The following is a 27,904-nucleotide window of genomic DNA, read 5'->3' as shown; positions in this document are numbered from 1 at the left end:
GCATTGGAAACGTCGGAGCGCTGCGCTTTGCACGCAGATTCGCAATACGTTGAGGAACAAATGCCACCATTTTAAAATTGCCCTATTATAGCGCCACTAGGATGCCGATTTTAGCAAAACAATTCTGTGTCCAAACATCACGCAAATCAGTACACATTATCTCTATAGTCAAGTGATCAAGACGGATCTGTCCGATTTTTCATATTCCATCCTGATTGTCGAATTCCGAACATTGCTGGCCCACAATAACCTGTGGGCACCTTTTCTAGTGTTTATTGCTATTTTAATTGCTATCCACAAGTTTCCTAGGGCGTTGTGGGCATCACTTCCTGTCGATTTGATCCCTGATACCTGATAAAATCGACAGGAAGTGATGCCCACAACGCCCTAGGAAACTTGTGGATAGCTATTTTTAAAGTATTGTAACCATGCACCTTATGTCAATATTTCATATTAGGAATATTTGACTTATCCCTGTTTCATTCTTTCTCTATTCTTTTAACCATTTGTTCAAACTGCTTAATGATGGGAGCGTATATATGAAAGATCTTCACCCACTTTTCTTTAGAGATCTAAACCTGCAATCTGGGAACCCATCGTCAAAGAAAAGGGAAAAACAGAGCCCTCTGCAGTTTTCTACCTTTGCATTTGACTCCGACGATGACTGGAAACTGGCGTTTGGTCTCTGCCCTCAGCCCTCCACTTCCCGTGGTGCGCCTATGTTTTCATTCCCACTAACAATATTTCTCCACGGAACACTAACACCATTTCTCCCAAAGAACATGGATCGTTTTGGTTATAAGCCCACTTGTTTTTATGATGAAAGAACAAGTTAAAATGTTACTAACTTTCCGTGGTTTTGTCGGCTCAGAGGATGCTATTGTTAAATGAGTTTGCGTTTGTTTCCAGTGGGAAGCGAACGCACAGATGTAAATCCCGCCCACTACATTTGATTGGGTAAAGCGCGGCCTGCTTCCTGATCTGAAGGCACGCCCACTTGTAGGCCAATGCTCCCGACGAGTAGCGTAGCTCTGAATCTGTTCTTGAGTGATTACTAAACCTGTGATGTGATGACAATAAAGTTGAATCTGCATCTGTAGTGATTCTCAAACTTTTTACATTTCAAGGTCGACCCATTTGGTTCCATTTGGACACTCTCGGAGTTACAGATCAATAAAGTAAAGGTCCATTTGGTTCCTCAACAATTTAGCTGGGGACCCCGGACCCACACTTTAGAGCAGGGATCTTCAACAGGGGGTCCAGGATCCCTAGGGGGTCCTCAGAGTTACTACAGGGGGTCCCCCAAATCTTTGTGTGGAGGGGAACATTAGATGAAAATAGCAGATCTACAAGCTCACAGCGCCTTGCAGCAGCTATTTTCTGAGACTTGGTGTAGAGGTTTTTAAAAAAAAGAGCAGACCAAGTACAGAGCCATCAAGTTGACTAAATACATCGAGAGTTTAAGGTTAACTATCTGAAAATACACATTAGCATGAATCCAACTATCTATGTTTAAAAAAAGTTGAATCTGCAACACAATTTTATACAATATAGTGGGGGTCCCTGGCACCTGCTTCTGCTCTCTCTCAGCTAGGGTAGGGGGTCCTTGGCCTGGAAAACGTTGAAGAGAACCACGACCACGTGCTCTCGGTAATCTCGCGTAGCCAGACCTAACGTCTCCGTGATCAACATGTCTGCGGCTGCGCAGTACCATTCGAAAACTTGCACGGTGAGGGACGCCGTGGAGGAGAAAGAGCAAAACGCAGTGGACGAAACACAATGGCGACGACGGCAGCCACAGCAGGCGGAGCGGGCTCGGGAGGACCGGCGACCACCGGCCCACCGGGCGGTGGTAGCACCGCGGTGGGACGGAAGAAAGACGGCGGCCCGTCCTCTAAGTTCTGGGAGAGCTCGGAGACCGTGTCTCAGCTGGAGAGCGTGAGGTCGTGGATCGGCAAGCACTACAAAAAGGTAGCCCTCCATCGGTGTTGCCATGTCCGCTTATTATAAGCGACTTCGGGGCTTCTTTTTCTGTAAAGTTGCTTGTAAATATTAGTGGTTGCGAGTTTTTTTGGACTTGTTTCTGAAGTGTAGTTGCTTATTTGGGCTTGCTTTTAAAGTCTAGTTGCTTGTTTGGGCTTGTTTTTAAAGTGTAGTTGCTTATTTGGCCTTGATTCTAGCCCTGACTCTAAAGTGTAGTTGCTTATTTAGGCTTTGTTGTTTTAACCGGTGGTTCTCAAACATTTTCATGTCAAAGACCCCCAAATTAGTATATTTGTAGACCCAACCTTCTGAAAATATTTTCTCCCCCCACAAGATTTTGTAGATTTGAAGATATTCCTAAATTTCCACTTTTCCCCCAAGATTTTTCTTTGAAAATAGCAAATATATAAGATCACAATCGCGACGCGTTGTGAGCTTGTAGATCTGCTATTAGTTGCTTCTTTTGGGCTTGTTTTCATAGACCTGGTTGCTTATTTCACTCGGACAATCTGGCAACATTTATTTCAATGAAGGCCCGCGTCCCCGTGCACAATGGGATGCTAGCTTTTAGCTTGGTCTTGGACAATCTAATCAAACGATTGCAGAAAATGCAGGTTGTTGTCCATCTAGCCAGACGGGCAGGTTCTGTGTTGTGTTCTGTACCAAAGCACGCGTCCGCATGCAGACAAATACCTGCCAAGGAATTTGACTTTTCTTAGATAGATCCTGGCTGAAACCTGCTAGCATTTTGCTAACACATAAGCTAACCAACGAGCCAGTAGATGAATATTCATCATGTGGGCTAATGTTTACAGCTGAACGATTGTATCTACACACACAGTGCCTGGATGGTTAAGCTAAATTCATCTTAACTTTCTTGTCAATAAACGATTGAAATGTATCCTCGTGACGGCCAGTAGCATTGACTTGAGGACCGAACAAAACTAATGGTGGTGCTCATCATGGGACCCGATGCATATAACGTGAAACAACTGTTGTTATTAACGTCAGACAACGTGGCTTACATTCTTGAATGATGTGTAGAAAAACACTTATAGCTGGATTTCTCAGGGAAGAAGCGTCTCTTGATCTTCAAGGCGCTACTGTTATTGTCAACAAAGCTTCTCTCTCACACAGTGCGCGCTAGGCAGTGAAGTGTGCTGCCTTGTCAAACAAAGAATGCACCCTGTCTCTGATTAGCATTGTTTTGATAGTAAACTCCACACACAGAAATACTTTATTTGAATATTATCATAATGTTCAAGTGAAGATGACAATGCATTGATACTTTAGCATGATTGAAGAGTGACACTTAAAAAAAAAAAGACAGTTGACGTGTAATTGGATATTGTAAGCATTGATATAATCACAAGTTAAGTTAGCCAAGCCAACCAAAAAAGGACAACGTGATTATCGTTTCACAGGAGAGGTGTGTGTGTGTGTGTGTGTGTGTGTGTGTGTGTGAGTGTCAGTGTATGCATGTACAGTATGTGGATTCATTCAAGGCTGGATGTGGCTCTCCTTGACATTGTCCTTGTTATAAATAGACTTTCTGGCGAGCAAACCACTTTTTCTCTCTAGTGTCATCGACAGACCATTTCAACAAAATGTCTTTCACTTTTTTAAGCATCTGCCAGTACAGGAGAAATAGATTATGCCATAGCAGTTCTAGGTAGAATAATACTGAGAGCATTTCAAGTTTTAAACAGTCACCATCCAGATTTATGTCTGAATGGTGATATAATGTGACTGCAGGCTTAATGCTTCCTGTTAAACTTAGGGAATGGAGGGAAGTGGACGTTATCTTACAACTAGGTCTGCATGATGTATACTTTTGTTTAACTTTAATTGCAATATGAACTTGTGCAATATGCAGACTGCAAAGTGCTGCAATATGTCAGAATTACGGACCTTATCCCAGATGCAATCCACTGCATACACATGCAATGTTCCAATCATGGTCATGCATGGTATAAACATAAATAGAGAAGGTTGGCCAAAATGGATAATCAACCCAAAATGAATAATGTGGATGAAAATGTGAATGGAAGACTTTCATATGGTATGTGTTACGTCATACTACCATAACAACATCCAATAGGTCAATTGATATTATTGCCATATTGTGCCGTCCTGCTGTCAACTAACTGGAGAAGACATAGAAAACACTACCGTTCAGTGAAACATGCACTAATCCTTAACGCCATAACATCCTGAGACCCCCTCTGTGTAACATGTCTGATGTTCCATCATACTGTACATCTCTATATCCGATTCCACTCTTAATATTATGAACGAATCAATGACTGACAGCTCTGTCAACGCTGTTGTTTGTCTTGTTCCAGTATGTCCAGAATGACTCTCCCTCCAGTAAGTCCCTGGCTGGCCTGGTTGTGCAGCTACTGCAGTTCCAGGAAGACTCCTTCGGACGCAGGGTCAACAACCCTGCCCTCACCAAGCTACCTGTGAGGACATGGATGGACACACACACACACACACACACACACACACACACACACACACACACACACACACACACACACACACACACACACACACACACACACACACACACACACACACACACACACACACACACACACACACACACACACTCACACAATTACTAATCATTATACCTGGGAAGACATTACATTTGCAAGTCCTCTAACCTATAACATTTTCAATTACGCTTAAAACTTAGGCAATTAGCAGATGCTTTTATCCAGTGTGACTGACAAGTCCAAATCATAGTAAGCAGAGTAAGCACTATTAATACAAGTACATCCACATAGCAGCACCATACTGCCTTTGCATCACTCTTTATATATGTATTAAGTACACTGTCATACTTGCCCAAATGTCGTCTCCCACTCACTCACTCTCCTCCTTTAGGCCAAGACTTTCCTGGATTTCAAATCAGCTGGCGCTCTCTGTCACATCCTCGGCTCCGCCTACAAGTTCAAGAGCGAGCAGGGCTGGTGAGTCTGGTCTTTATACCATCCGTTCAACTGAAGTTGACAGAACCACCTGTCCCATTGCCTTGCACCCTCATAGAGTCCTGACATGTATCATTGCACAGTTGTAGCTGTCTTCCTACAGGATTCCCATGCTCGTGGAACATTTGAAAGTCATATAAATTGTCTGGAAAGGTTGATGTTGTTGGTGTTTTAGATATTTCAGAGGAAATGTTCTACATCAAGCTTGGCTTCTGGTCAATGTAGCAATCTTTTAGAGGAGTAATACTAATAACACCAAATTTCCTATTTACAAAAGACATCTGAAATCATAGTCATTGATAGCCAAAACAAGACCTAGTAACTTAAAATCAAATCGCAAGAATCATGTTGGGGGGGGTTCCCCCACATCTGATATTTGTTATTTATTTATACATTTTGTGCTGTGTCCTCCTTGACCAGGCGCCGGTTTGACCTACAGAACCCTTCTCGGATGGACAGAAATGTGGAGATGTTCTTAAATGTAGAGAAGACTCTGGTCCAGGTATAGCTATGAACAAGTCAAAATAAATTCTATTTATACTTTTGTGTACACTGGTATTGTGTGTGTGTGTGTGTGTGTGTGTGTGTGTGTGTGTGTGTGTGTGTGTGTGTGTGTGTGTGTGTGTACACACACACACACACACACACACACACACACGCTTTATATATATGCCTTGTAGCCCATTCTAACCTAGTTGTTCTTGCCTGCAGAATAATTGTCTGACTCGGCCCACTGTGTACCTGTCATCGGACATTGAACAGAAACAGGCCAATAAGCTCAAAGATATCATCAAGAGACACCAGGTGAGTGCTTCCTAACTGAATCCAACCAACCAACCCAGGAGAGGACTGTCTGGACTGCTGCTCTACTTACACTGGCTTTTCACCAGCTGTCATCTCTTGATGTTACATCACTTTTTTCCTTTCTTTTTCTCCAATGCCTCCCCTCTGTGTTCCCTCTTTTCAGGGCTCCATCACTGAGGATAAATCCAAGGCCACCCACCACATCTACCCCTCTCCCTCCCAGCAAGAAGATGGTAAATTAGCATGGTTTTTTTTGTACTTATTTATGCTGTTAGCCCTTGAGTCATTATGTGTCTGAGTTTATAACTGTGTTCCTGCTTGTGTGTGTTGGCAGACGAGTGGTTGCGCCCTGTCATGCGAAAAGACAAGCAGGTGCTGGTCCACTGGGGCATGTACCCAGACAGGTGAGCATGGACTGTCCTTAAATAGCTAAACAGATATGTAGTGTTGAGTAGGAGAAACACACAATGCTGTAGCACTTCATTTACTTTTTTATTTATGTTTTACTTCTGAAGCAACTGCAGACAAATGTTTGTAAAAACGGAAAGGTGTTGGCCTGGGAAAGAGACATGGGAGGAGAGAAAGAGCAGCCGCACAGCACACTCATTGCTCTGATGCAAAATAAATGCATTTATTTAAACCTGATGAAGACAATGTGGTCTATTTGTTAGTTTACATTAATACATTTGCATCAGAGCTGCGAGTGTGCGGCTGTTCTTTCTCTTTCCCTATCTATGTAAACTTTGACACATTTCACTTATGTGTCAGAAGAAGGTGAAATGGCTAGAATGAAGCCTTGTAATGCAGAAATACTGTATAGTGAAAAGGCACAGGTTCTGTCAGATGGCTTCTTAGTCTGAAGGGGCAGGGCTTTTTTTTGCTGTGCATGTTCAGTCTACTACTTTTCCTGCACATTGGTTCACTCTGTGCTCAGCACTAACCTGTGACTGTTGTCTGCCTGGCTAGTTATGACACCTGGGTTTCTGCCAGCGAAGTGGACGCCGATATAGAAGATTCTCACAGCTCAGAGAAGCCCTGGAAGGTGAGCCAGCACCAGTGATACTGCAAGATAGGGAACCCTGTTAACATTTAGATCAGATGTAGTGCTGTCTGTAATACCCTGCTTTGAATTCATATTATTTGGCACACACAAATAAATACCCTGGAGCCACCCAGTTAAACTTATTTTACGTCTTACTGTCTCAGCCTCTTTGGTAGCCAACTCAACATAAAACCACATCAGAGGCACAATAAAACTATGGAGGCCATGACATACCACATCACCAAAGATGTGGCACAGATCAAACACAATGAGCAACAAAGACATTAAGAAAAGTATAAAAACATACTTTACCACCAAAGAGCATCATGATCAATTATCATGATTAATAATCGTTCGTTATTACAGTATGAAGTGAAATGATCATGATTATCCTGTAAGCCATTATTGTGCAGCCCTAATATAAGCTAATGGTTAATTTATACTTTGTCATATGACCACGCCTGTCACTGAATATCGGTTATTTTTGGTGAGTGACAGTCCTACAGCAAAGTTGGGCTTAATGCTCACGGGTACCCAGTGGACATCGATGATAGAGCTCCTCTCTCTCTGTCTACTCCCTCACAGGTACATGCTAAGTGGGTGCAGGATACAGATAACTTCAACGAGTGGATGAATGAAGAAGACTACGAAGTGGATGAGAACAAGAAACCAGTCAGCTTCCGTCAGAAAATATTCCCTCGGGAGGAAGAGGTAGGATGCGTGTGTGTGTGTGTGTTTGAAGTTTAGTCGAGTCTATCCACAAGGCTTGAGTATGCCTTGTAGATTGCACTCTGCCTCCTCTGTCTGTATGTCTTTCCACACGTCCGTTTGTCACCCATCCTTTCCTCGCTCTCGCTCTCCTACCTCCCGTCTTCTCCCCACCACCGCATCCCTCCTCCTGTCCCTGCTCTCCTTCTCTCCCCCTCAATCCCGACCTCGTGTGTGCAATCGTTCCATTCTCTCATTCTCTGGCTCTTTCTCTCTCTCTCTCTCTCTCTCTCTCTCCCATCCTCCATCCCTCGCTCTCTGTGCCACGTGGGGTTTGTCTGATCAGTCTTCCCGTACACCCGATCGCAAGGAGCGCAAGGCCAACTCAGCTGGCAAGAAGAGGAGGCGCTCACCCTCGCCACCCAGCACCCCCGTTGAGTCCCGCAAGAAGGGAGGCAAGAAGGGGTAAGGGTGTCACTTTCTTATTTGGCAAGCGATTAAACACACATGAAGACATAAAACACAATAGGGGACAAATAAATATATCTTTATCAATATGTAGATGGGAAAATAAATATAATTCACCATGATGAGTGAATTATGTTATGTGCATTTATTACTGTAGAATAATTGCCATTTATATCATACAACTTATATAAAAATATATCTAATATGATCGGTATTTTTCACTGACTGTTGAATCTCCTGGAGCTGACATTTGTCCCTCTCTTTTCTCTCTTTTTCTGTGTTGTAGGAACACAGGGCCACACTGGAAGCGCCGCGGCCACCGAGGCGAGGATGACGACACAGAGGAGGACCTGACTAAGGACATGGATGACCCTTCCTCTGTCCCAGGCATGGAGGAGGTCACACCGAGCAAGAACGGTACAACACCAATAGGCTTTTATTTATATATACATAATTTATTTCATTATTTTCTTGTCTGTTTCATTGTATCTTTCATATGCTGGGATAAGGACACTGACATAAAAATCCACTCTGCTTGAGAAACAGCAGTCAACACAGACACAGACACACACTTCACTTCTATGTTCCACCCTAGAAATCAGGAAAATGGCCGTCAGGGATGTTCAATCAGAGTTCAGTACTAGGCTCTACCTTGATATACCCTGAAAGATGTCTCAAATCAAAAAGTGAAAACGGTTTCTAGATCACGTCCCATCTGTGATGTCCCACTTTTTGTCCAATCTATCCCCACGTCCTTCTTACCACTCGTAATTTGCTGTCTTCTTTTGAAACCTCAGAGTGCAAGATAATGCCTCCCTGCCTGCAGACAAACAAAACCGTGTTGGTTATTTTTTTCCCCTGGCTCTGTTGTCTCTGTGCCTCCTCACCTAATCCTTTTATTTTCTTCTCATCTGCAGTGAATTCAAAGAAAGACAGTGAACACACTCCAGTGAAAGGAGGGAATGTGGCTGATTTGGGTAAATGCTTTTTGATTTAGATTCAGACTTGATCTGCTGAAGTTCCGGATATTGGTTCTGAACAAGGTCACATAACGTTAACAACAATGGAAATGTTTTGTTTTCTACCAGATGATATGGAGGATGACTCTGTGCTGTCAGGTGGCAAGGTAAGGGATAGGTCTTTCTTCTGTTTTCATCATAAATGTTTTTGTTTTGTTTTTACCCATCGGCAAGGTAAGATTTCAATACGCACAGAGCTGTCAGGTCTGAAGTGAAGCACCAAAACCTCATGAATATTTAACAGTATATAACATAGCTGATGTCTCACATAGCAAGTCTGTGATGGGCTTTCTAAAATTTAAATTAAAGCATCACTTTGAGGGTATCTAATCAGAAGTCCTTTGGTACCTTCCAGAATGTGAGTACTCGAATGTCCCTGATTCAGTTTTGTCTCTGGCAGGAGGACGAGGAGCAGGGCAAGGCAGAGGTCAACCGCCTCATTGACTCTGGAGAGGACAACGTGACGGAACAAACCCACCACATCATCATTCCCAGCTACGCTGCCTGGTTCGACTACAACTGGTGAGTGCAGACCTCTAACGACTCATGTGACACAGACCCTTTATAACTACAGTCAGTGTTTTCCCATGGCAGGAAATATAACTTCCTTATTTTTCAGCTAAAGGCTATAGTGATTTTACCTGGCAAATCAATCGCTTTTGTTTTTGTGTGAGAATTATATATTCATTTTGTTCTTCTACCCTCTAGTATTCATGAGATTGAGAGGCGAGCCCTACCCGAGTTTTTCAACGGAAAGAATAAGTCAAAATCTCCAGAAATGTGAGTCTAGTGCACTTGAGCGCACACACATCCATGCACACAAACAAGACCTCATGGACAAACACACAAGCCATTTTAAGCGACAGTGGCTCAGGAGGTAGAGTGGCCATCTTGGAATCGGTTTGATCCCCAGCTCCTCCTGGCTGCGTGTCAAAGTGTCCTTTAGCAAGACACGGAACCCCCCTCCCGATGAGCATGTTGGTACCTTGATGGTTTCCTCTGCCGTCGGTGTGTGAATGGGTGAATGTGAAATACATTAAGTGCTTTGGACAAAGTCGCTATATAAATGCAGTCCATTTGCCATTTGCGTTTTTGTAATTTAAATTCATTTTTTTTACTTTGATATCTACGTTGGTGTGTTATTACCCTGACAACCCTGTTGTTTTGCTCTGTTCCCCAACAGCTACCTGGCCTATCGTAACTTCATGATAGACACCTACCGTCTGAACCCACAAGAGTACCTCACCTCCACCTCCTGCCGAAGGAACCTAACTGGAGATGTGTGTGCAGTCATGAGGTGAGCTGGTGGTGCAGTGTTCAAATCCCTTACCTTGCCCAATGTACCCTGTAGGTTCTGAGGTCACTAATGTTAAAGGAATACTTGGCCCAAAAGGTAAACTGTGTCATTATCTACTCATCCTCATACCATTCGATGTGTGGTTGAAGTTTTGTCCACACAACACAAACACATTCATGTTGCTGTCAAAAGTTTGCTGCAGACATAAAACAATTTAAGTCATGGATGAGAAGTCCAAACAAATACACCATAATCAAAATAGTCTGAAGCCAAGCAATTGCACGTTCATACACTGCTTGGTGAGAACACAAAACGTTGTTTTATTTTTAACTATTCCTTAATCGTGTAAAATTAGCAGCAGGAAGGCTGGCTGTATCGTCATGATGCCACTACAATAATTGTTAAAAACACTGTAACCTCTGTCAGGGTTCATGCCTTCCTGGAGCAGTGGGGTCTTGTGAACTACCAGGTGGACTCTGAGAGCCGGCCTCTGCCCATGGGACCCCCGCCCACCCCCCACTTCAATGTGCTGGCTGACACTCCCTCCGGCCTTATGCCCATGCACCACCGACCACCACAGGTAAGAACACACGGAGACAGAGACACGATACGATGGCAGGTCTGTAAAGGAAAACAGAAGGAGGGAGAGAGAGAGGAGAGGGTCACAAGAGAGACCCCCTCAGAATAGACGATGACAGAAATGGAACGAGGAATAGGGGAGGGAGAGAAGAGATGGAGAACCATAGGCTAATAATAATGTCATTTGTCTTTTGTTTAGATCCCCCCTGGCCAGCAGATGCTCAACTTCCCAGAGAAAGGCAAAGACAAGCCCACTGACCTGCAGAACTTTGGCTTGCGCACAGATCTTTATTCAAAGAAAAATACCAAGGTAAAGATTTAAATATTGTCCCACTATTTTGTGTGTGTGTGTGTGTGTGTGTGTGTGTGTGTCTTGAGACCCCCAGAGGCTTGTGAGGGGAATTTGGGGATTCATCAGATGAATAATGAAATGTAAAATACCATACATCCCTTTTTCGGGCAACAGTATGTATAGCCTCTAAGCACCTTTGAATGAATTATTTTTTAAGTGAGAAGAAACATTATTCAACATGGGTTGATATTGAATGTGTTTTAATGTCGGTCTCCACAGAGTAAAGGTGCAAATGCCACAAGGGAATGGACTGAGCAGGAAACTCTACTGCTGCTGGAGGTGAGTCCCACAAACCTACTACTTCTGACCTAATATTGGCCCAGTGAGCTCTGAAACCAAGTCTATTCCTGCACTAAGACGTACCTATGAATAACCACACAAGATGGTTGCCACTGCTCTTCCTCCTTCCATAATGTTTCTGTCTTGAATCTCTCTTTCCTCCATCCTCTGTTCCCTTTATCTCTTCGTTCACCTCACCCCTATTATTCCTTCATCCCCCATGCATTCCTACAATATACTGTATATCTCTACATGGTTAGTGACTTGCTTCTCACAGGGGCCACCCACACATATTTTTTCTATCCCTTTATATAAAACTGCCCACTTACTTACGCCTATAGCTCAACTTTGGGCATAGGCCACAAACAAGTACTCTCTAGGCATCCCTGTCCTGGGCCAGTTTCTCCAGCTGTCCCCCATGTGAGGCCAGATCCAAGAAACTGCCCACCGCATCACATAATGTTGTTATCTTCACTCCCTTCAGGCGCTGGAGATGTACAAGGACGACTGGAACAAGGTGTCGGAACACGTGGGGTCTCGAACTCAAGACGAGTGCATCCTGCACTTTCTGCGGCTGCCCATCGAGGACCCCTACCTGGAGAGCACGGAGGCCTCACTGGGACCACTGGCCTACCAGCCGGTTCCTTTCAGTCAGTCTGGCAACCCTGTCATGAGCACTGTGGCCTTCCTGGCCTCTGTGGTGGATCCCAGAGTGGCCTCTGCTGCAGCTAAGGCGGCACTAGGTGAGGACATGGAGAATCAGTCAGTGTGTTGTGCTAGGGGTGAAAAGATGAATCCATCCAAACACAATGGATCAACATTTTTGTATTTAAATAATTGGTTTAATGATTGTAGAGAAAATTCCTGTGACTTATTTATAGTATTCTAGTCATACCATATTATAGAATTAAACGATAAAACTGTGTTTATGACTGCTGGATAAAGGCAGTGGGTAATTTCACATCTGTTTTGGTTCAGATAACTTGTGATGAGCATGTACCATTGTTTTGTTATTTGTTAGCTCATTTCACCATTTTATGTTTGAAATTCACAAAATTGTTTTGACGGATCAATTCATTCTGAAAATATTAATATGGTTACTGCAATCCTAGTAACGGTATGACTGTGGTTAGCATACAATGTGGGAGAGTCCATTTCTTAAGTAGAGGTTTCAAAGGTTTGATCGATAAATCCCATCCCTCTTTCAGAGGAGTTCTCTCGTGTACGTGAGGAGGTGCCAGCAGAGCTGGTGGAGGCGCATGTGAAAAAGGTGCAGGAGGCTGCCAGGAGCACTGGCAAGGTAGACCCTGCCTATGGCCTGGAGAGCAGTGGCATCGCGGGTACTGCCCCCGAGGAGCCTGAGAAGACCGGTCAGTAATACACAATGTTATCAGAATCACTTCGTTTACAATTCCCTGGACAATACTGGGCATGCTATAATAGTAAATATACCTCCCATATAACACATTCATCCAACATTTTGTATTCATAGCAACTGGTTTGGATCGCATGAAAAGGAATTTAGAACAATCAGGCCTAAAATTTGTTTGACACCCCTGGTAAGGGAATACAGATTTTAAAAGATCTTCTGTCATCTGTATTCTTGAATCTGGCCCCTGGATGGCAGTAGAGAGCTATATTACAGCCTTTTATAGTGAACATGCAGGATGTTTTCAGACAGCAGGCAAAAGTCACCTTTTTTTTTTTCATCGACATATTGCAGATTTTAAGTTGTCTCTGCTGATATTCATCACCCTAGTTTTTGTTAATTGTCTCATTGTTTCTTCTGGACACAAATAAATAGGGTTGTCCGATATTGGCTTTTTTACCGATATACCGATATTGCCCAACTCTTAATTACCGATACCGATATCAACCGATACCGATATATGCGGGGATTATTGTGATTAGGGTAAGCTCAAATTTCATATCACACACACCATATACAGTAAGAACTCCTGTAACTTATTTATAAAGCCAAAAAAAAAAAAATGTTTTTTTTTTCAAAAACCAATACCGATATTTTCCCGATATCAATTTTTATGCTAATATCGGCCGATAATATCGGGAGGCCGATAATATCGGACATCCCTACAAATAAAGGTTTTACTGTGCATATATGTCTCAGTTTGGCCACTGGGGGCAATACAGGACCTTTGTTCAGTTACTGCATGTGTATGTGTGTGCATGTGTACGTTAACCATGGCTGGCTGCCGTGGTAACCGGTGGATTAACACGGCAGTGGCAGATGGGGCAAGAGGAGAGGAGGGGCTCAAAACTGGGTCAGCTCTCTCTCTCTTTCTCTTTCTCACCCCCTTTTCAGTGTCTCTCTCTAGCATCTGCTTACACCTGAATTACTGCATTCTGTAAACACATTTACAATCAATAAGCTGCTTTAAATGCTTTCACTGCCCACCGCAGTACTCACCCAACACATGAGGTGATCAATATTAAAACACTCTGTGAATGCACAAGTGCACCCATGACACGATTTAACACTCAGCGGACCCGACATATATATATATGGACTGTTGCTCTCACACACACACACACACACAGGTTGAAACACTGGTTTTACATGACTTGCCTCCCTTATAGACTGTTTAACAGTGTGTATTTTCAAGCTATCAGATTGCTAAATTAAGGGGTTATGCCGTTATGGTATGTATTAACACCAGCAACTATCCTTGATCTATTGTTACATAGTATATTATAATATGATACATATAACTGCCAAAGCCTTGTAGTGTAGATGGAATGTTTCTTTTTTTATATAAGTATCTTCTGCGTTGATCATAATTGTTTGACTTGTTTTGCCCTGGGGCACAGCCTCATTTCATCATGCCTCACTGCATGTGGCAATTAAGTTGAACTTGACCCCACACATTCGTGCACACCGTTTTCATCGTGTAAGACAAGGATTTGTTGTGATATGTTGTCTGTTTACCTTCTTTGTCCTTCCAGAGCCCCCAGAGCCCGAGAAGCCGGACACAGACTCCGACTCCCAGCAGGGCGATAAGGTGAGACCACCCAAGAGACTGTTGTTAGAGGGCCATCTGTCACCATCAGGGACCCTAACCCCTCAAAAACCCAGAATTTCAAATCCAGTTCTAAGAAAATATCTTACTATATCGTAATCCTACTCTCATGTGTCCTAAATATCCTAATGACTTTATTTTGGGTCACCAGATCATGAAATGTTTTCATTTTCTTTGAGTTGACACCACTACATTCATTGCAATGATAAGAAGTGAGTTGCTCCTAGTGCATTGGTTCTCAAAGTGGGGTCCGGGGACCCCCAGGGGTCCTTGAGGGAGTTCCAGGGGGTCCCCAGCTAAATGATAGATTAGGCACCAAATGGACCCTTATGGGTCTGTAACTCTGAGAGTGTACGGGTCCATTTGGTTACATTTGTACACTCTCAGAGTTAAATTGACATAGATTTTACAATATAAATTGCGGTCCAAGTGATAGAAATGCCATTAAATGGGGGTCTGTAGCCCTAATGCATGTCAAACTGGGGGTCCTTGAAATTAAAATGGTTGAATGAGAATCACTGCTAGAGCCGTAAAAAATCTTCTCTTATGGGGGTCCCTGGCATATCTTTTGAAATGGGGGTCCACGGGCTAATAAGTGTCAATTTGGGGGTCCTTGACATTGAGAACCATTGTCCTAGTGCACTTTGATTTTAGTGTCCTGAGACATGACTGGGAATCCTGCCCTAGCGTTTTGCCCCTTCCTCTCTCTTGATTTTAGCAACATCTCTGCCCTTACCTCTCCATTTCTCTTTCTTCAAATGTTCCTCGCTTCCTGTTCACATACATTTTCCACTCATTCTCATTAGGGTTGTGTTCCTTTATTTAGGAGGCCCGGGGGGTGAATGTAAAAACATTAGCTAACATTAACAGGAGTTAACTATGCTCCACTGGGTTGGTGTGGTGGCTTATAGCTCCATCATTAGTACCCATTAGCAATGTGCACGCATTTGTACTCCTCCCGGGACTTGACCAAAAAGTGACTCATTGAAATCAAGCAGGTCTGTTAACACATCGGGTGCCAAACACGGTCTGAACCGTGTGTTTACATAGTGGCGGTTCCGAAGCTTCGGTGCCGAACCGTGATTTCAGTCTTTTTGTTTTTTTCGTTTTTCTCCGCGCGGGCGGGGCTAGAGCAGCTCTGGGAGCACCCATTGTAATCCTGCGAAGGAAGTGCCAGATCGCTCACCGGAAACACTTTTTTTCCCCCCATCCGCTTCCTGTCTATTTCCTACTTTGAAACGCCTATATCTCCGAATCTGTTTCCTGTGGGGAAAAACGGTCATGCTCGATGCACCATCCCCCCCCGTTGTAACCCGCGAGGGGAATGTTATGGTTCCAGCCTGTAGCCAGGCTCATGGCAGAACATGAATCGATGCTTTTTTTTGCGTGGATTTGCTTGTAACGCACGGATTTGCTTGTAAACAGCAAAGCGCAGTCAATGGGGAGAATGCTGGCACCCACGGTAAGTTGTTATGAAAAAATGCTGGCACCCGATGTGTTAAAGGTAGGTTAAGTGATATTTTTGGTTAAAACAAAAAGTATTTTGTTAAAAGGTTAAAGCACTATATTCTGATAGTAATCATTGCTAGAGAGTGTTTGTTCAGTAACAGGAGTCTCCCCGTTTCTCCAGCTCTTTAATAAACAGAAAATACATTTTCCGGTAGGTGTCAAAATCTCAGCCAATCAGGAGAAAGTACCCATTTTTAAGCTTCATTTTTATAGTGTTCCAGTTCCAATTTTGTCTGCTCATTTCTTAGTGTCATCTCTTCCAATTTCACTTGTTTAATCTATATCCTGATTGAGTCCTCTATCCTGATTGGATAAAATTGGAAATGAAACTGAAACGAAAATGCATTTTCTGTTTTATAAAGAGCTGGAGAGACAAGGAGACTCCTTTTACTGAACAAACACTCTATAGCAATGAGTACTATCAGAATATAGAGCTATTTAACACTTATTTTAACCAAAGAAAATCACTTACCCTACCTTTAACTGAACGGTTTGGCTATTGGCCACAATGCCCTAAAATTCCCCGGCCACAGTCTCTATTTTAGAAGAGATCAAGAGATCCAATCTATAGTCCAGGTCCTGGATAAACGACAGATCAACAATAAAAATAAAATCGAACACTGGTTCTCAGCTCGACCTTTTTATTGCTGCTTTCAATGTTTCGATCTTCATCAAGAAATTCCTGATCGTCTGAGATCAAAACGTTGAAAGCAGCAATCAAAGAAAGTGGAGCTGAGAACCAGTGTGAATACATCATTTTTATATTTACACTTTCTGTATTTTATCAACCAATTTGATCCTATACATAAATAAATAATAATGATGATGATAATTATTTTGTGTTGCAATGTATTGTACTTTTTGCTATTGTATTGTTTCTTGTGTGCGGTGGTATATATGGTAACATATATTACCATTAATATTAGATCTTCAATGTCTCCCATTCTGTTCTTTGGCTTTTTATGCCCCTCATTTCTCAACACATAAGATTGACCAAAAAAAATCTCTCTTTCTCTCAAATCTGGGCCTGTATTCTGTCAAACTCTAATGCATCCTCAACTACAACCATGATCCTTCCTACAACTATTAAAGTGCATCAGTCTCATCCGTTTCTGTGTGGGTGTGTGTGCTTGTCCATCAGGCGGAGTCTAAGGATGAGGCAGAGAAGCCCAGTGAATCAGCAGAGAAGGCAGATAAGGTGGAGGGAGGAGAGAAGGTGAAGAAGGAGAGCACTGAGACCTCTGAGCGCGAGGAGGGAGACAATGAGGGAGGAGACAAGACTGCAGCAGCAGGTACACTGGAGCCAAGACCATACATAATGTTTCCATTCAATGTCACACACATTTGAAGCGGATGTCATTTGAAGATAATATTTCAAATATCGCAAAGAAAATGTATTTGAAAAAGCTGTTTCCATCACCTGGGCTGAAGTTAATAAAGTATGTAATGAGATGGTAAAATACCCATAGTTTTGTCAAGACCACCTGAAAATAATGGAGACCTTAAATGGAGTCCTTTAAAAAAGATACAGTAGTTATTAAGCAGATTCAGCATTTTTTGCAGTATTAAATTAAAACAAAAAATGGCAGCGCTGTGCATTCTAGATAGAATGGAAATAAAGAGAAGTAGAGACATGCAACAGTATTTCTTAAACATTGCTTCTAGCAGCCTCCATCACTGCCTCTTGTAAGGATACACTTAGAAAATGAGGTCCTCTTTGTATCTGCACAACCTTTCAAGGGTGAGCGTCACAGTTCACCAATGTGTCCGTAATGAGAGGAGTCGCTCAGAAACTTGTTCATCCATATTTTGTCTTCTTAAATTAATGTCCTATTTTATACTTAGTCGTCTGATGGTGTCATGCAACTGCAAAAGTTGCATGACACATTTTCGTCTATGAAATGCCCAGATTTCCCACAGTAGCATGTGTCATTTTGTGCGCACTGAAAGGTTTCCTCCTCCCCTCATACTCGCTCTATGATGCGAATGCTAACCTCCCTGCTCCCTCTGCCCGTCAGATAAAGACAAGGAGGAGGCTATGGAAACGTCGACGTCGGAGCAGGAGAAGGAGGAGAAAGGATCGGCAGAGGAGGGAGAGGACAAGAGGAAAAAGCTGGAACTCGATGTCGGCGGCGAGGGCAACATCGCCACTGCTGCTGCTGCTGCCCTGGCATCTGCCGCCACCAAGGCCAAGGTGAAGTCCTACCCACCCTGGACAGCACAATGCCCACCACTGTTAACCACTTAAACCCGCTATACTTAGTGAAACTGACCTGAGTTGCAGCTGTACTTTTTTTTGTTCTTCTCAACTCTACAGCAAAGCTCTTTACCAAAAATTGCCGATCTACAAGCTTGTAGATCTGCTATTTTTACTGAACGTTCCCCCAGAATAGGGATGCTGGGGTTCAAGTGGTTAAATCTCGAGAGGGTTTAAGTGGTTTACACTTTTACTGTGTGGAGGTTTTAGTGACTTTGTTGTCATGTCTTTGTGTGCACCTCTGAGAGCTTGGGTGGTGTGCAGAACACACCAGCCTTATTACACTCTAAATAGATTTATGTAGACATAGATGGAAACCCAATGACATCTCAAAGAGTCTGCCTTTTACAAGCGACTTTGTTTGTAGTTGATATGAATTCAATGCCTTTCTCAATTTGATGCACAATTTGAGGCAGAAATAAACATGATTTAACCCCACTGGGAATAAGAATGCTACAAAATGAGTTCTGTCTTTACAGCATCTCAATCTGAATCCAACTCCAATTTGGATTAAAATCCAGAATGAAACCTTCCCTGAAACATTGATTATAAATGTCTGCCTCTCTCTGCAGCATCTGGCAGCGGTGGAGGAGAGAAAGATCAAGTCCCTGGTGGCTCTGCTGGTGGAGACCCAGATGAAGAAGCTGGAGATCAAGCTGAGGCACTTTGAGGAGTTGGAGACCATCATGGACCGAGAGAAAGAGGCTGTAAGTCTTTGGAAGGCACAATGCCGCAATATTACTGACTTCTAAGTAATAATTACCATCAACACCGCCCTGTCAACTTATTTAAGACATATTTTATATAATGCAAGGTTTATGTTTTATGGTTTATGTTTTACGGTGTGGCGCGTCCATCTTCGTTCGTCTGTCTGCGTGTCTAACCTCACAAACCGCTGGACTGCTCGGTGCCAAATGTCTTTTGCACACTGCGAGTAGGCCACAGAAGTACTCCCACAAATATTCACATGTGATTTATTTGAAATATTTTTAAATTTTATTTCTCTAATGGAAGTCAATGGGGCTCTGATCAGGCTGAAACCTTGCCCAGATGTGTGGAGTCATATGTCATAGATGAGTCATAGAAGACTGACATCATAGATCAGAGGTTCCCAACCTCCAGTCCACGGACCGGTGGCAGGCCGTGGGACATGTACTATGGCGAAAGGCCACCGGGAATTCCTAGTTTATGGATTGTACAAATATGCGCAGCCAATACTGAATATGAACATTTCTGTCGCATGACAGTGACATCACCGACCAATCCTTGGTATCTGTATAACCAACCTCGAGTGTATGGTGTACGTCCGTGCTCCGTGCTCCAGCTCACTGTTGCATTGATTGATTGATTGAGTACTTTAACAAGGCTTTTAACATCACAGGTTGTACAGTCAAAGTTAATGTAAAAGGATAACAAAAATCCCCAGGGGGCTTTTCTTCCATTGTGGTCCATAGTACTCAATTCATCAATAATACATACAATACAGTACAAATACAATAACATGACAGTGACATCACAACAAATCCTTGGTATCTTTATTCTACTCTTTTCAACCAGTGTAGAGCAGCGTTGTCAATACAAGATTTTCACGCTCACACTACTGAAACACTAGCACAATTATCATTTCATGTCGACATTGAAGTAAAACCATCAGAAGGTGTAACCCAGGTAAAGTAATGCGTCAGTTTAGTAAGTTTAGCTACAGTTTTTCACCTGTCCACAGTCATTTCTGAGACAAATTGTAATCGCCCTCTTCTGGATATAATGAAGGATGTAACATTATATATATATATATATATATATATATATATATATATATAAAATATATATCCTACTATAATTCTAGTAACCTCTGTCTGTTTGTCTCTCTGTAGTGGTAGGTGAAGCTACCCGCTTCTCCTCACTGGCTGGACCAATTGCTCTGATTTTGCACACAGCCATTGACCATTACCATCTGAACACAACTGTGAAGCCCGTTTTTCAATTTCATCAAATCTCAGCTTCTTATTAGCGTTTTTGTGTCAAACACTGTCGCCATGGTTACGGGGCTGCCCAGCTATGGGACGAACTGCCTCCCGGGTTGCCAGATCATGTGCGCATATCCCCCCACGGCTGCGCTGCGCCGACCGGGTATGGTCTAGTATATATAAAATATATAAATAGTAGTCAACCTTTTTTGGTACGAGTTTCACACCTGATGCTTGACTAACCCCACCGGTCTGAGAAAATGTCATGAACTGTGCCGATCCGTGGCAAAAGAACCCCTGTCATAGATGACTGACATCACAGGATGGCCACATGAAGTCCAAGATCCACATTGTAGTCACACTGTTCCCATATGGATCCTGAGATCTACTTAATTCAATGTTTTTGTGACACAGAAAATGGTGCACATCGTACCATCGTACAATATCTTTTGTAAAGACCTAATGAATACAAACTGATTAATTGTGTTATAAAATTAGGGGCTGGGAGAGATCCCCGCATTTGAAATACAAGCTGTTGGAAGGAAGGCTGTGTTGTCCGTTCTGGCCCATAGAGATTAGAGATGGCAGTTCTGGAGAAGGGGAACATAAATTTCTTTTCTTGGAAACAAAAAAAGCTGTAATGCAAATGAAGCAGTTTTCAGTGAAAAGTAGCTGTACAGCCAGAGAAGTGAAACTGCGACCTGATAGATGAATGGTCCTCAGCTGTGTGTGTGTGTGTGTGTGTGTGTGTGTGTTTAGGTAAGTCCTTGGAGACGGCAGCGAGAGTGTAAAACTCTGTTCATGGTGGAGGCAGCGGGAGCGTAGCCCAGTTTAGCAGCTGTAAATAGTGCATGAAAAACAGGCCCTGCTTTACATAAACCCTCTGTAACACTGGAGAGAGGTGGAAAGAGAGGCCAGGCTTGCTATGCTACCACAGGCTGTAAAACACTATCCTTCTTAGCACTTGAACACACACGTCGTCTTTGTCAAGTACACAAACTTACAAACGGGGGGAATATTTTTCCCCTTTCTCATACACACACACCTTACTATTCTCTTTTCCCACATGTACAGTAATGGCACACTGTTTGAATTTCTCCTCCCTTCTCTCTCCCCTCTCCTGCTGTTTTGGAATGAGCCTTGGGTTCGTCTATCACCTTGATGCTCTCTTTATATATAGCTGTTTTATTTGGCTTGTTTGACTGAAGAATCCATATACAAATGGAATAAACAAGAAAGTATATTATTTCTCCACATGTATTATTTGTGCGTCAATAAAGTCAGGTGAAGAAAAGGCAGTCAAAACGGTAGCTTCCCATCAGGAAAAACTAATCGCATGGCTCATCCTATATTTACATTTCTATTTATTCGCCGGTCTATCGCCCTTCTCACCATATCCATTCGCTGGATCCTAGTTGGAGCTGCAGAGGCAGCAGCTGCTGACCGAGCGCCAGGCTTTCCACATGGAGCAGCTGAAGTATGCTGAGATGAAGGCCCGTCAGCAGATGGAACAGCAGGCCGCTGCTGCGGCCGCTGCTGCCGCCCAGGGGCAGCCTGCCGGTCCTGGTCCCCATCATGGACCACCTCCCCCGGGCATGCACCACGGAGGCCCCCCGCCCGTTGCTGCGATGCACGCTGGTTTCCCTCCGATGGGGCACCACCCCATGGCACAACACCACACGGGACAGACAGGTGAGAGGCACCAAAGTAAAAATAAAAAAAAATATCAAATGTGCAGATGGCTTGATCCTATGCACTGCCCTGTGGAAGGGAAGGTTTGAAAAGACATGCATGCTCATTGTGTCCTGCTCTCCTCAACCCTCGTGTCTGAATTACAATAATTTCTCTGGTATGCAGGACCATTGGGACCCGGGCAGACCATACTTGGACGCATGATGCCTGGTCCACCCCCTGGTGGCCCCCCCGGGCCTGGCAGCATGCCTCCCATGATGGGCCCCCGCCACCCTGGAGCTCCAAACGGCATGTGTGAGTACAACGCTTCCTACTTGTTTGCTGTGTGTATGTGACATTTAAAGACAAACTCGTATCGTATTTTGAGAGTATTTAATTTCCATATCCTGATGTATTTCCTAGTGAAACATTCTATACGTGCCAGACGCTGACTTGAGCGTCTTTTAACCAGGCAGCTATGACACCCATTTCCACCTAGAGTAGTAGTAGATTTTTCTTCAAAATACACTTTTTGCCTTCACTTAAGGACATGGCTTTTTGCTCTACTCTAACAGCAGCATATTTTCATTCTTAGACCCTGCCCCAGCACCTGCACAGCCTGATGCGATGCCTCCTGCTCCTGTGGGCCCTCCAGCTCCCCCTGTTGGACGAGTGGCTGACAACTAACCCCCCCCCCCCCTGTAGTGCTATGTTCCTGCAATACAGGAGGCTGCAGTTTCAGGACCACATTTCTAGGGCAACGTTTCTAGGTCCCTAGATGACGCCAATGGAAAACAAGGCAGGCACAGCTCGGCGCTGTCTTAGTTGCATACCAGAGAGAATCAGTTATTATCTATTTTCAAATAGCATTTGTTTTACTTTCATATAGGGTCCTAGAAATGCGGTTCTGAAACTGCAGCTTCTTGTACTACAGTACAAGATGCTACACACACACACACACACACACACACACACACACACACACACACACACACACAAGCTCAGATCTCTTAACTTCAGCCCTAATGATGGCCTTTGCTACTGGCTTGGTATTTTTTACCCCAACTCTCAAAGAACTCCCACAGATACACAAAACGTATACTTGCATACACTTACACTCAGGACTCATTGGCAAGGGTCATCCTAACTGTATCGCTCTCCCACATACACACACACACACACACACACACACACACACACACACACACACTTCCTCAGGGCACACCGGCGAGGTTGCTGTAACTCTGCTTTCCTCGTCTATTCTAGTAAAGAACACTGTTATTTCCCCAGTTGGGGCCAGATACACGCTGATATACTGGCAAGTGAATGACTCTATTTAGTGGTTTAGGAAACAAGATAAGGGGATTGAATATGACCCTTTCTCACCTTTCCCCTCTAGATGTTGTATCTTATGTCAAATGACACTGTAGCTCTTTCCTCATGTCATGTACACACACACACACACACACACACACACACACACACACACACACACACACACACAGCTTTTTCCCTATCCAAACACCAGGTGGAGCTAGTCGGACCTGAAGGCCAGTTAGAAGATGAGGTGTATGGTCTGTAACTGACACACACATGCCCCCTCTATCTGATGGGATGCTGCCCTCACTCTCTGGTCTTATTGAGTATCTACCTCTTGCTCCTCTTAAAATGATACACTGTAGACGAGTGTGTGTGTGTGTGTGTGTGTGTGTGTGTGTGTGTGTGTGTGTGTGTGTGTGTGTGTGTGTGTGTGTGTGTGTGTGTGTGTGTGTGTGTGTGTGTGTGTGTGTGTGTGTGTGTGTGTGTGTGTGTGTGTGTGTGTGTGTGTGTGTGCGTGCGTGCGTGTGTATGTGTGAGAGAAAGAGAGCCAGAGAGGTGTTTGATGACTGTTCACATGACTGCTCACTCTTCCCTGGCCTCTCTGTCTCATGGGTCAGGCCACCGATGGATGGGGAGCACCCACAAACCCCATAAGTCCTCCCCACGCCGAGCCTCCGCTAGCCAGGCGTGTCACTATAAAACACATACACACTCACACACTCTCATGCAAGTGCAGTATACTAGCTGGATGCTCACACTGAGGGCAGACTACACACCAACTTAGCCAGACCCTGCCGCAATGCACTGAAGAAGTACACAAACACACAGGCATAATCTCCCCCAGACCTTATAGCTCTTTTTCCAAGAGTGAGATGTGATTGAAAAGCTCTGTGGCCTGGGCTTCTAGCTGTTTTTAGGTGCTGATGATGTAGCCACTAGCTGCCACCCCTCCTTTTTAATGCCTAGCGCTACCTACCTCGCTTTCACCCCCACTCCAACCATTCGCCCCACCCCACCATGTTCACGTTGCTTTTTAAACACTAACTACGTGCCCTGTTTGCTAACACTGTTAGTCAAGGTGGGAAATTAAATGCTGCCCAGCATGTTTGTCTGTTCTCACAAACCACATTGGCCGGTAACCAACCAACATCTAAGAAATGCCATTCTCTTCTGAACATCTTAGATGCTTGGTAAAAGCCATGTTGGCTGGTGAGTTTTATTGTGTGTTTGCGTGTATCACACACATACAAACATCATGGCCCACGGCCAAAAAAATACTTAAATCCTGCCTTGTTAGTATCTGTTGGCTACCTCTTCCTCTTTTTGTCTGCTAGCTACCTCTTCTAGAATTCTTCCTCTTGCTATCTGCTACCTCTTGGCACACCCCTTTGCTACCTCTAGTAACCCCCTGTCCCTTTTCTTTTTCTGCCCACATGACCGTTGCATCACTGACAGGCCCATCACAATTCTTTCAGGTAGAAAAAGAGATACATCGACAAACACACACACATGCATTCTCATCCACCCAATCTCATCCACTCACTCATGTCCCCCATTCCACATATTTTGAGGCTGTTTATATATCATACAAAAATGACGAGAATCCACTTAACATATATTATCTTTTATTGCTACTTTTGTGTTATGGTTAATGTATTTTTAAGAATAAACTTTGTGTAGATTGAGTTCTTTGGAAGTTTGTAGCAATTGTTTTTGTTTCGTTTTTTGTCTGTTTTTTTAATCAGGTCTGTTGGGACTTGGACACACTGTCGAATAAACTTTTTTTGTATGAGATTGATGTCTGGGCTTGAGCTTATTTCGTCAGTTAAGTGGCCAACCAACTTACCTGAGGACTATATTATAGTTTCTATACTTTTCTCAAGAGAAAAGCCTGGTTACGGCCTAATGCAGAGTGTGTCTATAAGGCGGAACTTACGTTGTATGTACTTCCCTTGGAAACTGTCTTTTTGACCAATCACTACACAGGTTTCATGGACTTGGAATGTAAACACTTCCTTGGGCAGTACTTCCGTCCAATTCCAGTCCTTTGTTTTGACACTCAACTGGCTAGGTCTCACTCAGCATGTCTTAATGTTGAAGTTTGGTTGAACCGTGGGTTGTATAACTAGGACTATGTGGCCATGATATAAGTCCATATTTAGTGGTTGCCTCAGATCAATTTACTCGTTTTGTGCAACAGGTCTAAAAATGGGTTAAAGTCCACTTGAAGGCATTTAAATAATTGTTTTGTTTTAAAATTATGGAGATTACTGGCATATTACAGTCTGTCCAGAGCTAATCTTACAAACCAATGTTGCTCCATACATTTGCCCTAGGATCTAAAGTAATAGGGGCCTTACATCTGGAGAAAGATGGTCATGGATCAGCGCAATACACATCCAAATTAATCCAAAAGGCATGAAGGAGAGCGCACAGTTGAAGCACCACAAATAATATCACTCTCATCACTCTAATAAAACACTCAATACAGTCAGAGTCTTGGAACACATGTACAGAACAAATGAAACAGCAGTCAGAGTTATTAGTTACTTCTCTTTTAAATCAAACATTTATAATACCCCCCCCCCCTTTCTCTAAAATAAAATGTACCTTAATCACTTGAAACCCAGCACCCATATCCATATACAGTATATATTCTGGGGGGAACATTAGCCCCCCAAAAAATTGCAGATCTACATGCTCACAATGCCTGGCGTTGGGAGCTTGTAGATCGGCTATTTCTGGTGAAGAGATTTGGTGTAGACAGAAAAAAGCGGCCCAAGTACAGAGCCAACTCAGGTCCAGGACTAGTCTACAGGGTTTAAGTGGTTAACCATGAATGATATGCTATTTCAGTACACTTAAACAACAAATATTACTGGGACCATTACAGAAAATTGCAGATTAACATTTCATATCCAGGAATTCCCATCAATTCACACTATACACTATCACTGACTGACCAGTGCCGTATAATATTCTTCTAAACTAGCTCTGTGACTACTTACTTACAAATTGCCCACAATTCTGCACATTGCCTATAAAAGTTCCAGTCTTATACTGGGTTTTGACCCCCTAATTGTTTATACTAACGGGTAAATTAAACATTTCCCCAAAATGTTTATGAAAGAAAATAATTAACCATACAAATTCAAAGGTCATTTGAGGCAGAAGTGCAGCGTGGTATCCATTTGACATTTTTGTTTTGTTTTGTTTAGTTTAGTTTTGTTTTGTCCTCATAAATTACACTTCCGAAAGAGAAAATGGATTATCTCTTTGTTGACATCTGTGTTTTTGTGTTGGGATTAAGTATGTTGCCATGAAATGATAGTGATGCAAGTATTGTCATTTGGGGCAGTGCAGTACTGTAGGTTACATGAAACTTCTGTATTGGAACGAATTATAACTCTTACAACTATATTTATGATTACAGTTATCCAATTACTATTCTCACCAATTTGATGTAATGATGATGACATTGCTGCTATGCCTTTGTGCATACTCAGTACTCAGTACAGGGACAACAAAAGCTCAGAATTGTACATCAGTAGAAGTTATTAAAGATTCAGTCAAGTAGACAGTACCCAATGTATTCGAGAGCAGTAAAGTGTATGTGTGGTATGTATGGCATACTATTTATTTATAACATTGCTAGACTAGAGATTTTAGTTCATCGAAATTTTATCTGATATGACACACAAAAAATCTCAAACCCTGAACTGTTGGCGGATCTGGAAGGCACATGGGGGGAAAAGATATTCTAGTACACTACATTCATTCATTCACACTCCAATGAGCCAATGACGGAGCACCCTGGAGAAATAAGCCATTATATAAATGAACCATTTACCATTTGTTATTACTTTCTTTGTTGTTTAGCACCTTATAGCTTGTAGCAAAACGAAGGGAAAATAAGTATAGCAATGGCCATCATTTAAATCCTAATCCCGGTCAACCAGTGCTACACTATAATCTGCTGAGATTCTGCCTGTGGATGTTGGCCATGTTTTGAGAGGGATGAGCATCAGGGGGGTGATTATTCCTCGGCATGGGGGTTGTGCCAGATGAGTGAGGCTAGGGCAAGAGGTCATGGTGATGAACCCCCCCCCCCCCCCCCCCCCACTCCCCACTCCTCTCTTCTGTAGCTACCTGATTTTGGAGAGTATGCTGATAGAATCCAAAATAGCCCAACCTCAAGGGTCTAGTGAGCAAATTGAACATTATCCCCTTTTAAACCAAAGAGTTCACACCATACTCTGTACTTATTCCAACACTACTGAACTTACAGATTTAAACACGTTTATTTTGGTTAAGTTATAATTGTTGAATTCTTGTGGTGTATTTGGCCGAACCTCGTCAACTCGTAACGTTGGATATTTCTGAGTTTACCATCAGAAAGTTGCACTCGAATGGTAGAAAGTCTTAAGTGCCAGTGGTAAATATAGTCCCTTAGCTTATGAGTTATGATGTATCACTTCAGGCCTATCAAGCAAATGGAGGACAACTGGTAAACAATGTACCAGGTTTAGGGTAAATGTATCTATATAACTTCCATTCCTCATTCATAATGTGTGTAAATGACACAGTTTAGGACCGTCCACACAAAGCACAA

The 27,904-nt window shown here is 43.1% G+C and overlaps 1 protein-coding gene across 1 annotated transcript; it reads left to right on the top strand.

The window, feature by feature from the left end:
• Positions 1-1,726: 1,726 nt before the first annotated feature.
• On the top strand, positions 1,727-25,086 carry smarcc1a (SWI/SNF related BAF chromatin remodeling complex subunit C1a). The gene is made up of 28 exons (XM_084047726.1): positions 1,727-1,971; positions 4,329-4,448; positions 4,879-4,964; positions 5,403-5,484; positions 5,694-5,786; positions 5,950-6,019; positions 6,121-6,190; positions 6,753-6,828; positions 7,414-7,539; positions 7,883-8,001; positions 8,291-8,421; positions 8,922-8,981; positions 9,093-9,130; positions 9,424-9,545; positions 9,732-9,803; positions 10,207-10,320; positions 10,747-10,900; positions 11,099-11,209; positions 11,471-11,530; positions 12,015-12,273; positions 12,739-12,900; positions 14,495-14,550; positions 17,219-17,369; positions 18,096-18,271; positions 18,907-19,041; positions 21,717-21,993; positions 22,159-22,287; positions 22,568-25,086. Exons 1-28 carry the CDS (start codon positions 1,780-1,782, stop codon positions 22,657-22,659), a joined length of 3,333 nt encoding a protein of 1,110 aa, XP_083903852.1. The 5' UTR covers positions 1,727-1,779; the 3' UTR covers positions 22,660-25,086.
• The last annotated feature ends 2,818 nt before the right edge of the window (positions 25,087-27,904 follow it).

Source organism: Gymnoscopelus microlampas (genome assembly GCF_963454915.1).
Source record: "Gymnoscopelus microlampas genome assembly, chromosome: 3".
NCBI lineage: Eukaryota > Metazoa > Chordata > Actinopteri > Myctophiformes > Myctophidae > Gymnoscopelus > Gymnoscopelus microlampas.
The sequence above is the reverse complement of the archived record's forward strand: the minus strand, read 5'-3'. Positions and strand labels throughout refer to the sequence as shown.

Coding starts and splice junctions, on each gene's coding strand:
- smarcc1a (XM_084047726.1), top strand. CDS start 1,780: ATGGCGACGACGGCAGCCACAGCAGGCGGAGCGGGCTCGGGAGGACCG. Junction 8,422..8,921: donor GGTCACACCGAGCAAGAACG/GTACAACACCAA, acceptor TCTCATCTGCAG/TGAATTCAAAGAAAGACAGT. Junction 18,272..18,906: donor CTGCCGCCACCAAGGCCAAG/GTGAAGTCCTAC, acceptor CTCTCTCTGCAG/CATCTGGCAGCGGTGGAGGA.